This window comes from Megalobrama amblycephala, linkage group LG16, assembly GCF_018812025.1.
Source record: "Megalobrama amblycephala isolate DHTTF-2021 linkage group LG16, ASM1881202v1, whole genome shotgun sequence".
NCBI lineage: Eukaryota > Metazoa > Chordata > Actinopteri > Cypriniformes > Xenocyprididae > Megalobrama > Megalobrama amblycephala.
The window spans coordinates 10,044,732-10,058,264 of NC_063059.1; the positions used below are offsets into that span (position 1 = coordinate 10,044,732).

A 13,533-nucleotide genomic window follows, 5' to 3' on the forward strand; every position below is an offset into this window, starting at 1 on the left:
TGGACTTGTATGGATCTTTTTTTTTTTTTTTGAATTTGGGTTCCCATATTCTCAACCGTTATAAACCTTGGAGGACAAAGGATATTTTCAATATATCTCCGATTTTGTTCGTATGAAAAAGATGGTCATATACACCTAGGATGGATTGAGGGTGAGTAAATCATGGGATAATTTTCATTTTTGGGTGAACTATCCGTTTAATCATCAAACAGGAACCAGGAAAACACAGAAGAAAACCACAAACAAGAACCAACAAAGTCTGAGGGAGAACAGGATATATATATACATAAGACAAACAAAGGACCTTTACAAGATAATTAACAAGACACAGGTGAGAAAAATGATTACTTAATTACACAGGCTACTGGGGAAAACTAGGTCACAGGGAAACTAACCAACCAATGAAATATAGGAAAATAAAAACAAACGCAAACCGTGACAATACCTTTAAGAAATAATAAACAGCCAATTAATCATGAGCAGCTAGGCTACCAACATTTTGTTCACCATAAACTTTCAGTTGTGAGAGGTTTGATTTCATAAAGCCAGAGCAGCACAACCGTTATCTGTGACCCCACAATCACTCAACCCGTTTATATAACACATTTTAATAGGCTACTTGCCAAGTGTCAAGGAAATAGCATATGTCATTGTCAACAAAACCTTGTACTAATGACTTTTAAAACTCTAAAGGGGGTAAATCAGATACTCAGTAAAAACAGAAGATGAAAAAAAACAAACATTTTGTGACATACACTGCCTTTCACTATGAGGTGTAGGCTATGTCAAATGACAGGGGTATTTATACTCTTAATTTTAAGAGAACAACCAAATAGATCATACTTCAGATTTTCTAGCTTACAATGATAACTCTGTAGTGCATTACAAACCATATTGGTATATTGGTTTGTGAATCTCGTTGATCAGCGTGAAAATTGAACTAGGGCGTGCAGAAGCACGTTGAGACGTAGCACGTCCATGACGTGACGTACTTAATATTCATGAGCCCCACATCTCGCCCGCAGGCCGCAGCTTCACCTCAGAACCGCTGCTTTGATTCAGTTTCTCAGTTTCAGTTTTATTTCAGCCAGATCATCCGATTCTTCCTGAAGTAACAAAGTCATTTTCATCTTATTTACTGAGTCGATCGCTGAGGATTTATAAAAACAGTAAGACGTGTTTCCTGTTCACTTTCACTTTCTAAGGAAGTTAGTGGAAATGATTTCATCGCTTTCAGTGTGACGTTCTGAAACGCTTAATGTAGCTAACGTTACTAAGACAGTGATTTTAAAAGACCAAATTCAGTAAACATTATAATAAAGCATACTAAGTGCAGATGAGCGCAGAAGAATATGAACACGTTTATTTACAGGTTAAGCATTTTCTTTGTAACGGTTTTATTTGGGAAACGCTTGTAATTAAATTGCGTTAATATTCTGCGCTCATCTGCACATAATATGCCTTATTAATAAGTTGTGTATTAGTTTTTCTCAGTGGAATTAGAACATTTCTAAGATCACAATTCTCAAAACTACTTGTTGAACCTCCACATCACCATCATCTTGTCACTTTTGCACATCATAAAAGAAATGTATCATTCTTTTGAACAATTTGTAAATGCTTTGGTACATACATGCTATTGATTATGTACTTGCTCAAAATGTATTATACTGGTTCCCTGTTAGTCGTACCCTTCAAAAAATGTAAGCATTAGTTCAATCACATAAGCTGTTAAATGCAAAATGGTTGAACTAGTTATTGTAAACTGTCAAGCACATTACAGTTTCTTTTTTTTTTTTAATGCTAACAAGCATTGGTCAATAGACCCCTTAAAAGTTTGTAAACATTGCAACGTTTCCTGGTGGGCGGGGCTTAGCTGGAGGCAAAAAGAGACGCTGGACTCAATGTTGACAAGCGTAAGCTAGCATGTTTTAGGAGGGATTTATTAAACATAGATGCAGAAGAAGGTTCAGAACTGTCCGAATACGTACAGTCACTGGTTCTGCGGGACCGTGACAGCTATTTTTGTAAATTAACTTAAGTTTTGGATATTTCCTAGACAACATATGAATTACTTTCGGGTGGTTCGGGGAATTTTGTCAAAGCTTATTGTCTAATGTAACCTAACGCTGGGCTAACTATGATTATGGCTAGCAATGTGGATTATTTTAAGAGACCATTCAAAGGATGGCACACACATCTATCGCTGTATGTTTGTTTAACATTTAAGCTATCTAGTGCGATGAGTTGGCGACTTTTCACCTATAAAACAGAAACCTGCTGATTTATACTAGATAAAACCAACACACCATTACATATGCATCGATTATTTTACCTGATATGAAGTGTGCACTGCAAACACGAGTATTATTTATGATCGTCTCCGTCCAGTCTGTACGCTGTATTGCATTCAACCACAGTTGTCTTCTTGATTTCTGTGAAGGAATGTCTGCCGGGATCTGGTAAAACTTTAGTTTTGATCCAAAAGTACTGTTCCTTCTATTCTGGCAGCCAAAAACACAAGAAGACGACATTTTAAAGTCAAAACCTCAAACTTTTAGCGCGCCTGCTATGAGTTCTTATTTATGTTTTGCCTCCAGCTAGAGCGGTGACGTCACAGTGACGTAGGCGATTAAGGGGTCTATACTGAAGCCACATTTTCAAAACTTTTGACACATTCAGTGAAACTAATGTCTAAACTGTGCATAATTTTTCATTGCTTTTGTAACAACCCCAGCAATAATAGTAGGATTGCACAGGTTTTCTACAAAGAATTTAGTGATGGAAGTTACTGAAGAGGCCACCCAATGTTTTCGAAACACAGTTCCTTACAGATACAACTGTATTACGATGATTTCGAGACCTGCAATCCCCTGGGGTCAAAACATGGGATTCACAAGATTGGCTGTCTTTATTTTATTCTGAGAAATCTTCCACCGAAGTTCAACTCTGCTGTACTGAACATCCACTTAGTTTCTCTCTGAAGATGTTAAAAAGTATGGATTTGATGCCATTTTAGCTCCTTTGATAAATGAATGTTAAAATTCTTGAGAATGAGGGGATTTATATTGCCCATTTCTTCTGAAAAGGTTTATGGTTCAATTTGTCAGTTTGTAGGAGATAACTTGGCAATGCATGCTCTTCTTGGTTTTACTGAGTCTTTTAACAGTAATCAATTTTGTCACTTGTGTCTAACTGAAAAAACTGATGCCCAGAATGTTTATAGTGAGGATGACCTAAGGGTAGTTGTCCATGAAAAAAACAGCCCTGATGCACTGCAGGGACATTCAGTCAGATACACAGTTGAACTATGTATATGGGGTTAAAACCCTAGTGAAAAAAAAAGTATACTAAGTATACTTGCAGCAAGACTAATTATTAGTATATTTCAAGTGTGTTAATGATTAGTTCATTTAAAGTGTGCTATTTTGAAACAACTCATTTTGTACTAAGTATATTTAAGTTGAAATTAAGTAGTATTAAAATATAACTTTAAGTATATTTAGTATACTTATGTGCTAAATTGGAACAACTTCAAGTATACTTAGTACACTTTAAGTATATGTCTGTGTAGGGACTAATTACATGCTTGATTAGTGATATTAAAGTGTACTTAATTCGTGTTATAAGTATATTTTATTTGTGTTAAAAGTATATTTTTTTGTTATAATATACGTTGTATTATAAGTATACTTTATTTCTGTTATGTACACTTTGTGTTATAAGTACACTTTATTTGTGATTTAAGTACATTACAAAATAATTACGAGTGTCTTCAGAAAACACAAGCAATATACACTGAATATATTATTTTACAGGTAATAGTATATACTGTATGCTCAGTACCTTTGGCTTATTCCAAATATTAAACATTACACACTTTGCAGTCAATAACAATACACTTTGTTATTACTTATACTTTGTATAATATAGTCAACATTTGAAGCGGATCAAAACCTTTAATCAAAGTTGTCCTAACTTTTTTGATCCACTTCAAATGTTGACTACTGTACTTTGAATTACATAATCTCACACAATACAGTTGTGCTACTATTTAAATACAGTTTAACACATTTTCCCAAAGTTGAATGCATTTGTTTTCAAGGCCATTAAAATAAATAAAATGTAACAACATCACTAATGAAGAGACATATTTCATTGACAAATCCAATAGTTTTTATTTAAACTTAGATTCAGCAAAACTTACCATGTTTTTCATTAAAGAAAAAAAAATATATTGGACCATGGTGACCCTCTATACACAAATACAAATGACACATTATATTCCATTTTCTGATGAGCTTCTCATTGTGTCTGATGGCACAATGATGACCGCAGAGACTCGTGAAGAACAGCATCTGTTGACAGCAGTGGCGAGGCTACAGAAGGGCCAGGGCGGCACTGGCCCACCCAGATTGATGGCTGGCCCACCCAATCAAAGGTGCCAGAATATTTCATTTTATTTCCAGACACTACTTGGGTCTGGAAATAGTCATATCTGTTGCGAAGGCCTATATATGATTTGAAAAATGTATTATTAAAAGTACATATAACATGATATGTTTATATTATAACAATGTATTCTGTGGTAGTCATCTGTGTGTAACCAATTTAAAAATGAAGTAATGACAATTAAATTAAATCGAGCTTTGGTTCAGTATCCTTCCCCCACACCATTATGACGGTAACTCTCCAAACAAGCCCCATCCCAATTTATTCCCGATGTGATCCGTCAGCTCCAGTCCACTAATTTGGAGCGGTTAAGGCCCGGGTATAGCCTACTTCTTTTCCCACGTTCCCCTCCGTCTCGCGCACAGTTGAGAGCGCAAATCTTTCTAAGATACTCATTTGCCCTTGAGCGCGCGGGCCTTTCAACTTTGCCCATGAGCTCGGAAAGACGCGTTCGGACGCATGCACACGCGCACCGTCCATGGTCATAAAAATTCGGCTGCGCGGACACTGTTCAGGGAGTCAAAGCTAGTCCACGGTCTAGTAAATGTTTCTTGCTTGCGCCGACTGAAAAGACATGAGACAAGAGAGACTCGGACATTGCAGTACTAAACACTGAACGGTCTGTGCGTGAATTTGGATAAAACAGTTAATCGATTTGATGCCGAGTCCGAATGCCGTTTATTCCTTCACAGTGGCATATAGTGGATGGGCATGCAGGGCTATTAATTTTTTTTTATTATTATCATGCTACTTTTATTATTAAATTAATATTGCAATTAATTTGCCCCGCGATATCATAGCGCATCACCGCATAACCGACGCGCTGCGAGGACAATAAAATATTAATTAGATAGCTCCTCATTTAAAGAACAACTTGTTAAACACGAAATACTTCTCAAATTAACGAAACCATTTTTCTCACTATGGGCCACAAGAGAAATATTAAGAAAATAAATTAGAGTCATCTCTCATCTCTAAGAGAATATGCGCCGTTATTGCAGCGTCGGATGCCAAAAACTCAAGTCAGGTTTTTACTTTGTTTCTGTAGTGAATAATTGACTGGAGTTTGAGACTTCTTCACCCACATAACTCTCACGCAAAGTTTGCACATTGGTTGTGTGATTTCCTGGCTCGTCTTCATTGGTTTAAAATGGAAATATTTTCAATATTGCGACGTGGCACTTTTCTTTATTGCTCGCAAAATGGTGGACGCTGATTCACATATCATCCACGTCATTTCCCGTGATAATAAAATGAAGTGAATAAACAACAAGCTATATATATATATATATATATATATATAGCCTATATATATATATATATATTAGAAAAAAAATAGAGGTCCACCCTATTTCACCAAGGTCCACCCACTTGAAGATTTCTGGCCTCGCCACTGGTTGACAGAATATACCAAAGATATAAGACAACATGTTCAACTCTTTATTCACGTTTACAATAGTCTGTCTAAATCCTACATTGAACCAATACTATTTTTGAACAGTAAATGAGGATTAGCAGCAGGGAACTGTATCAGAATGGCATGTCGATATTGTTTTCGGTACATAGTCAAGCATAAAACACTTTATGAATTAATATCGTACAGAAAACGGGCCGATTTGACCAATCATATGAATGTTTTGGTGCTGCATACAAACATGTGCCATAAACCACCACACAAAAACTCAAAAAGGAGATATCAAGGCGAAATATCGCTCTCCGTTTGTTAAAGAAAATAAAATAAAGTTTGGTAACTGGTAGACTACAACTCACCTCCCAATAGCAGCACTTTTCTCCGGTTCTTTCAGGATCGCGTAGGCCATTACATTAGCCGGTTGTCGTCGCCATCACGGTCAGTCTGCGATGTCACTTGATTGAACTGGTCAGAATCCCCAAGATTGAGCGATGTATTGCGCTTTCAGTGTTTTATTAAATAAATTATACATTGCGACATTATACTTCACCTGAGTGACTGAGCGAGGGGATTCAGACGACGACCGTGACGTCAGCAGCTCTGATTGGCTGAAGGCAGTGAGCAACAATATCTGATTGGTCACAGACCAAGTTGAAGAGACATTTGAATTCCGATAAGTTTAACCACTCGACATATTTTTTCACATTACTTGTGCTGCTGGTGTGTTGTTTAATATAGATTTGTGTGTACGATTGTAAAATGATTCTGCCAGTGTAAACTTAATAAACATTTACACATATTTGGAAATTGTATAGGCTACACTGCATATACTAAATGGGTTTGTAATGCATTCATACTGAAATAAACAGTAATATAATGAATTCCAAGGATGAAGAAGTAAAAAAATATAATAAAAATATACTCAAATTTAACATTAGCTACACTACAACTTCAGGATATTAAATAATGTATTTTTTAAATATACTTCCAGTGCATTGTTACAATGATCATTTTCAGCACACTGTTAAAATATACCTCAAATATATTTTTATAAAGTGCAAATACATACACTTTTAAAAAATAAACTGAACTTACACTTCAAGTATATTTTTCTAAAATATATTTTTTAGAAAATATACTAAAGTACAATTATTTTAAAGTGTGTTAAAAGTTGCATTGTGAAAATATGATACTAATATACTTTTTATATATTTAATGATAGTACATTTTTTGTTAGTATATTTGCAGTATACTATAGAAAAAGGGAATATATTTAAAGTACAATAAAGTATACTTTTTTTTCACTAGGGAAGAGACTCTTCGTTGAACACTTTACTGTATGTTTCATGTTTGTTCCAATTATTCCTTTGATATAATGCATGATATACTAGAGGGTGTCACTCAGTATGAGCTGAAACTTTTATTTGGATACATGACTGAAAATTTCATATAAAAAATTATCTCCTTTTAAGGATTTATTCTTTTGACTTTGGTTACACAGAGTGCAGAAACCTCCCGACAAATATCAACTTGGAACATTGTGGAAATTCCATTGGATTGAATTCTATACAGACACTCTGTTTGGTGCAAAACACATCCTTACTTTTTGGTGACATTGTGTCTCGAGGAAATCCAAACTGGAACTTGTTGCTCATCTTACTGCACATTACTAATATTGTCTTTTCACCTGTTGTTACTTATAGCATGACTGTTTTTTTGAAACACTTGATCAGTGAGCACCATCAGCTTTTCAAATTGGTGTACCCTCAGAAAAGGTTAATACCGAAGCATCATTTTATGGTCCATTATCCTTTGTGCATAAGGAAAATAGGACCTCTTTTGCACTTTTGGAGCATGCAATATGAGGCCAAAAACAAATTTTTCAAAAACATGCTAAAAAGTTTTAAGAACATCACAAAGTCGCTTGTGAAAAAACATCAAATGACAATAGGAAGTCACTGGGAAGCGCTCAGTTTACAGCGGAAAGAATTTGGACCAATGAACTATTTCTCTCTAAGTGACTATGAAAATGGTGAAAACTTGGTAAATGCTTTGCAAATTACAGTACAGACATACATTTACTCAGTTGGACTAAACTTGATGGCACTGAATATAGACCTGGTCTTGCTATATGCACAGAGATAAAAGATGAGCTGCCAGTATTCTGTAAAATCACCAACATTCTTGTTTTGGGTGAAAATGTTTATTTTGTGGTTGAAAAACTTGTTACAAAGCTCTTCATTGAGCATTGTTATGCATTCAGAGGTGTTGATGGAAATGAGTTTGATGCTGTTGTGAAAGCTGATGATCTTAAGCATTGTAAACCCTATAACATTCAAAATGCAAAATGCACACAGTACTATCCATCCATCCATCCATCCATAAGTCATTTGATCATTGATGTAATGATCTCTGTTGTTAGTGTTTTTTAGGTCATTGTGTCATGAATGACATGTATGCTTACTGAATGAGAATTGTTGCCAGAGTTGTGGTAGAACAAGCTTATTTTGAGACATCTGAGTGAGTTTTAGAGTTGAGATTAACTGTTTGGCCAAGATTAGTGTTGGTAATGCAGACTGTATATGAATAGTTTTGAATAGTTTTGAAAATGTGGCTTCAATATTGAACAATGCTTGTTAGCAACCAAAAAACAAAACAAAAACAAACAAACAAAAACATAACTGTACATTCTGAGTAAGTTATAGGCTTCTACAGGTAATCCAATGTTTGTTTCAAGAAATGCACTTACTGGTTTGCAAATGTTCAGGATGATTCAAGACCAAAGCGACTGAGAAAAACTGTAAGCTACACTAAACGTTTTTAAAATGTTACCTTTGAATTATTTTTTATTTCCCATTAGCACCTTTAAAATTGCAATGCCTTACTATTATTCTTCTAAGAATGTATGTTTACTGTATTTACGATCAGTGTTAGGGAAAGTTACTTTTAAAAGTAATGCATTACAATATTGTGTTACTCCCTAAAAAAGTAACTAATTGCGTTACTTAATTACTTTTTATGGAAAGTAATGCATTACATTACTTTTGCATTACTTTTTCTCACCTGGGCTGGGCTTGCTTGTTTGTTTTTTTAATAACAACAAAAAAAAGTGAAACTAAAAGTGAAAAGAATAAGTCACAGGCTGAAGGAAATGCATATTTATGCCTGTACAGTAGAGGGCGCAGCTCATACAAACCTTTCAGCTGTGCTGCCATTCTGGATTAAAGAAGAAGAGGATACAGGAAAAGGAAGTTCAACACTCTTATTCCTAAATCTAATCTAATAAAGCAATAAGCCCCAATAAGCTGTGGTTTACAGTGAATTTATAACAGCTAAGGGGCGTTGTTAGGCATGACCCATAGTTGTTATAAATTCAAGGTAAACCATGGCTTCTTGGGGCTTATTGCTTTTATAAAACGGTTACCACACAACACAAATATTAAAGCCAAAAAATATGTATCAATGCAACTTTCATGAAGTAATATCATTAAAAGCCTTCCTTCCACTGGAAAAAAACAGTCCCTGACCGGGAACAGCAACAGAAGTTACACTTATTACGCCATTAGATGGCGGCAAAGATTGTCTTTATGAGCGAGTCACTCAGTCGCAAAGACTTTTATATTGAAACTTGTTGTGAACATGAAATAAGACGAGAATGTCTTTGACTAGCGCTGTCAGCAGGGCATGGGAAAACCCATTAAATGTTAAAAGGACAAAATCGCAGCAGATATTCAAACGGATTTTTTATTATGAACATAGGACTGAATTCAGGTAATACACTCGGTCTCTCTATCTCCCTCACAATACTCTTCTACATAATGCAGTAAGCTTCAATAAACAAAATCAGTTGAGTACAAACATATGTTTACGTTGCTAAGAGTGGTTACTAAGACAGACGCAGCAACATACACACTCAGTGGTGCATCGATACTCATGTCAGCTGTATGTTTTCGGGAATTTTACAACGGCTTTGAACGCGGCTCAACCAATCAGAAATGGGTCGGAACTATCCGTTTTATATTTTATATCCGTTTTAAGTCATTTTTGCTTATTAGTATGGTTGAATTAGATCACTGAAGGTCAGCAGCAAAGACATTGGTTAATAAAGTGCGATTAAATACATGAAGTATATTTGTGTAATTTAATATAGTTAATTATTACAGGTTTGTGTAAAATTCTGAGATTGACATTTAGTCTAGAACTACAATAACCATCATGTTTACACAGTGCACACAACACCTCTGCACTTTCTCTCAAAAATTTTGTTGTAAACTGAAAAAGTAATGCATTACTTTACTAGTTACTTGAAAAGTAATCTGGTTATGTAACTCAAGTTACTTGTAATGCGTTGCTGTTTATGATATTACTGTACTGATACACAATTTTATACAGCAGCTCTTTATCTCGCAGCAAATTATATGGAATGTAATTGAGGTTATGTGCAAACAGACACACGTTACATGAAATATAATGTGCAGTAAATGCTGATTTGTTCTCACAGAGCATCAGTATGAGGAGGTGCTGTGGTCTTGTGTCTCACATAAATGTGCCAGGTATAAGTTCTCTACTCCCTCCTGTTAATTACAGCTTTAATTGTTTATATTCGCTATGATGTTTAATTCTTAATTACAGCAGTAGGTGCAGATCTTCTAATGTATGTGTTTCTCTCAGTTCCTCTGAAGAGCATCTCAGTGCAGCTGCAGGTTCTGGATCATGTGGCCTCTGTCAGCTCCAGTCTGCAGTATGTCAATGAGGAGGAGCATCCGCTGGAGGCCGTGTTCATCTTCCCGCTGCCCAGGGATGCCGCCGTCTGCCACTTCAGTGCCAAGATCGGAGAGCAGGAGATTGTGGCGGAGGTGCAAGACAAACAGAGCGTGAGTCTAAACCGGCGGTAATGTGTTTTATCTGTGAGAGGTGTTTGATTCCTGCTCACTCTGACCTTAATCAAACACACCTGTGTGCATCCGTAAACTGAGAAATGCTGCCTCCGCAGGCAGGATATATGATATCCCACAATCCTGTGCGTTTCATTCCATGACACAAAACACAGTAGTTGTGATTAATTAAAAATGTGGAATGTTCAGATCAGAAAGAAACGAGCAGGGATTTTCTTCCTTGTGCCCATATCTTTTTCTTATTATAAATTCTGTGTCAGCTGGAATAAAAGTGGCTATGGGTGTATTTGTCTCTTCCAGGCGCTGGATCAGTATGATGATGCTGTGAGTTCGGGTCAGCAGGCGTTTCTGTTGGAAGGGAGCGATGAGAGTTCGGGTGTCTTCAAACTCAGTGTCGGCTGTTTGTCTCCGGGTCAGAATGCCTCCATCACCATCATCTATGTGATCGAGCTCAGCGTTCAGGCCAACCATGCGCTGCACTTCTGTCTGCCAGCTGTACTCAACCCCAGATACACACCCGCAGGTGCTGTTTACCTGATTTCACAAAAGACCTCAAGATCATCATCATATACAAACGTATTCCATTGTGTCTTTCTACATAATCAGTTACATCTGATTTAAAGCAGCTTGTAAGGTTTGAAAGGTTTGAAAACCAACCAAAACAAATGAACAAGAAATCTTTTTATGAAACTTTTCTTCTCAGATATAGTTAAACCTCTTACAGTCACTTACGGCACTAGCCAAAAGTTTGGAATAATCAAAATTTTTTAAAGGTTTTTGAGTATCTTCTGCTTAGCAAAGCTGCATTTACTACATTTTATATGTGAATATATAGTAAAATGTAATTTATTCCTGTGATCAAAGCTGAGTATTACGGAAGAGGATTAGGGCCAAGCAATAATAAAAAAATAAAACCATCTCGAGATTAAAGTTTTAAATTTCGAGAAAAAAGTCGAGATAAAATGTTGAGAATAAACTTGTTAAATTATGAGAAAAAAGTCGTTAAATTACGAGAACAAATTCGTTAAATTATGAGAAAAATGTCGTTAAATTTTGAGAAAAAAGGCGTGATAAAATGTTCAGAATAAAATCATTAAATTATGAGAAAAAAGTCGTTAAATTACGAGAACAAATTCGTTAAATTACGAATTTGTTCTCATAATTTAACAACTTTTTTCTCGTAATTTAATTACTTTATTCTCATAATTTAATGAGTTTATTCTCAACATTTTATCTAGACTTTTTTCTCTAAATTTAACGAGTTTTTTTCTCGTAATTTAACAAGTTTATTCTCAACATTTTATCTCGACTTTTTTCTAGAAATTTAACGAGTTTTTTCTCGTAATTTAATGACTTTATTCTCAACATTTTATCTCGACTTTTTTCTCGAAATTTAACGAGTTTTTTTCTCATAATTTAACGAGTTTATTCTCAACATTTTATCTCAACTTTTTTCTCGAAATTTAACAAGTTTTTTCTCGTAATTTAACGAGTTTATTCTCAACGTTTTATCTCGTCTTTTTTCTCGAAATTTAACGAGTTTTTTCTCGTAATTTAATGAGTTTATTCTCAACGTTTTATCTCGTCTTTTTTCTCGAAATTTAACGAGTTTTTTCTCGTAATTAAACGAGTTTATTCTAAACATTTTATCTAGACTTTTTTCTCGAAATTTAACGACTTTTAATCTCGAGATGGTTTTATTTTTTTATTATTGCTTGGCCCTAATCCTCTTCCGTAGAGTATTCAGCATCATTACTCCAGTCTTCAGTGTCACATGATCCTTCAGAAATCATTCTAATATTGCTGCTTAAGAAACATTTCTGATTATTATCAATCTTGAAAATAGTTTATATTTTTGTGGAAACCATGATACACTACAATTTAAATCAAGGACAAATTAAATGAATCAAAAGTGACAGTCAAATCTTTCAATTCATCAAAAAATCCTGAAAAATAAAATGTATGACAGTTTCCACAGAAATCTGAAGCAGCACAACAGTTTTCAACATTGATAGTAATCAGAAATGGGTAGTACAGTGCTTTGTTGTTCAGAAGTCGAATCGGCTTTGTCCTAAACCAACCAGGGGAACAGGTCGGTTCTGGTTATGTGGTTTGGCTCTATATTGACTGGTGTTATACAGTATCTCTGTTTGTCCATGTGACTGTCTCAGCTTCAGCTGCTGGTGTTCCAGAAATTTCCTCAGCATGTGTTATTCCGTACACACTGTCTCTGACTGTCGATGTGAGATCGTCAGACCGCATCTCCAGACTGGAGTCCAGCTGCCCTCTGGATCCTCTGGTGTTCCTCAACTCTGACCACACTCACGCCACGGTACTGTGCATCTCTGTGTCAGTTTTTATGCACTTAACCCCACAGTTTCAAGAAGCCTGTAATGGTGTGTGTAGGTGAATCTGAGTGCTGGTCACCAGTTCGATAAAGATGTTGAGCTGCTTCTGTACTATGAGAATACCCATCAGCCCACTGCTGTCGTGGAGGCTGGAGCAGCCACAGCTCAGCCAGTTATATGGTTTTGCTTGTGCACAAATTCAGTACTTTAATATGTGAGTTATAGCCAGTACAGACTGTATGGATTTTACTGTCCTTTACAATTGTTGCTTATACAATGTGATACCAGTGAGATCATGGCACACTGCGACTATTTATTTCTCTGTCAGACTGCAGGATACACATCCAGTGGTGTGCGGTGGTGTTTTTATCCTCAAATTTTTTATATAATGTATATCAAATGCGAATGTATGTACGTTATTCTTAAT

The 13,533-nt window shown here is 35.6% G+C and overlaps 1 protein-coding gene across 8 annotated transcripts in view; it reads left to right on the forward strand.

The window, feature by feature from the left end:
* Window positions 1-1,048: 1,048 nt before the first annotated feature.
* The window catches only part of LOC125248158 (von Willebrand factor A domain-containing protein 5A-like), a 32,925-nt gene continuing 20,440 nt past the window's right edge, over window positions 1,049-13,533 (forward strand). For 7 of the 8 annotated variants that reach the window (XR_007180260.1, XM_048159840.1, XM_048159837.1 and 4 more), the window contains exons 1-6: window positions 1,118-1,169; window positions 10,365-10,416; window positions 10,535-10,737; window positions 11,059-11,281; window positions 12,930-13,090; window positions 13,165-13,279. Coding sequence is in view for 7 of the 8 variants with exons in the window: in XM_048159840.1 (XP_048015797.1) it covers window positions 10,374-10,416; window positions 10,535-10,737; window positions 11,059-11,281; window positions 12,930-13,090; window positions 13,165-13,279 (745 nt within the window). In the remaining variant the exon portion in view is untranslated. The other variant, XM_048159838.1, reaches the window with a different exon arrangement.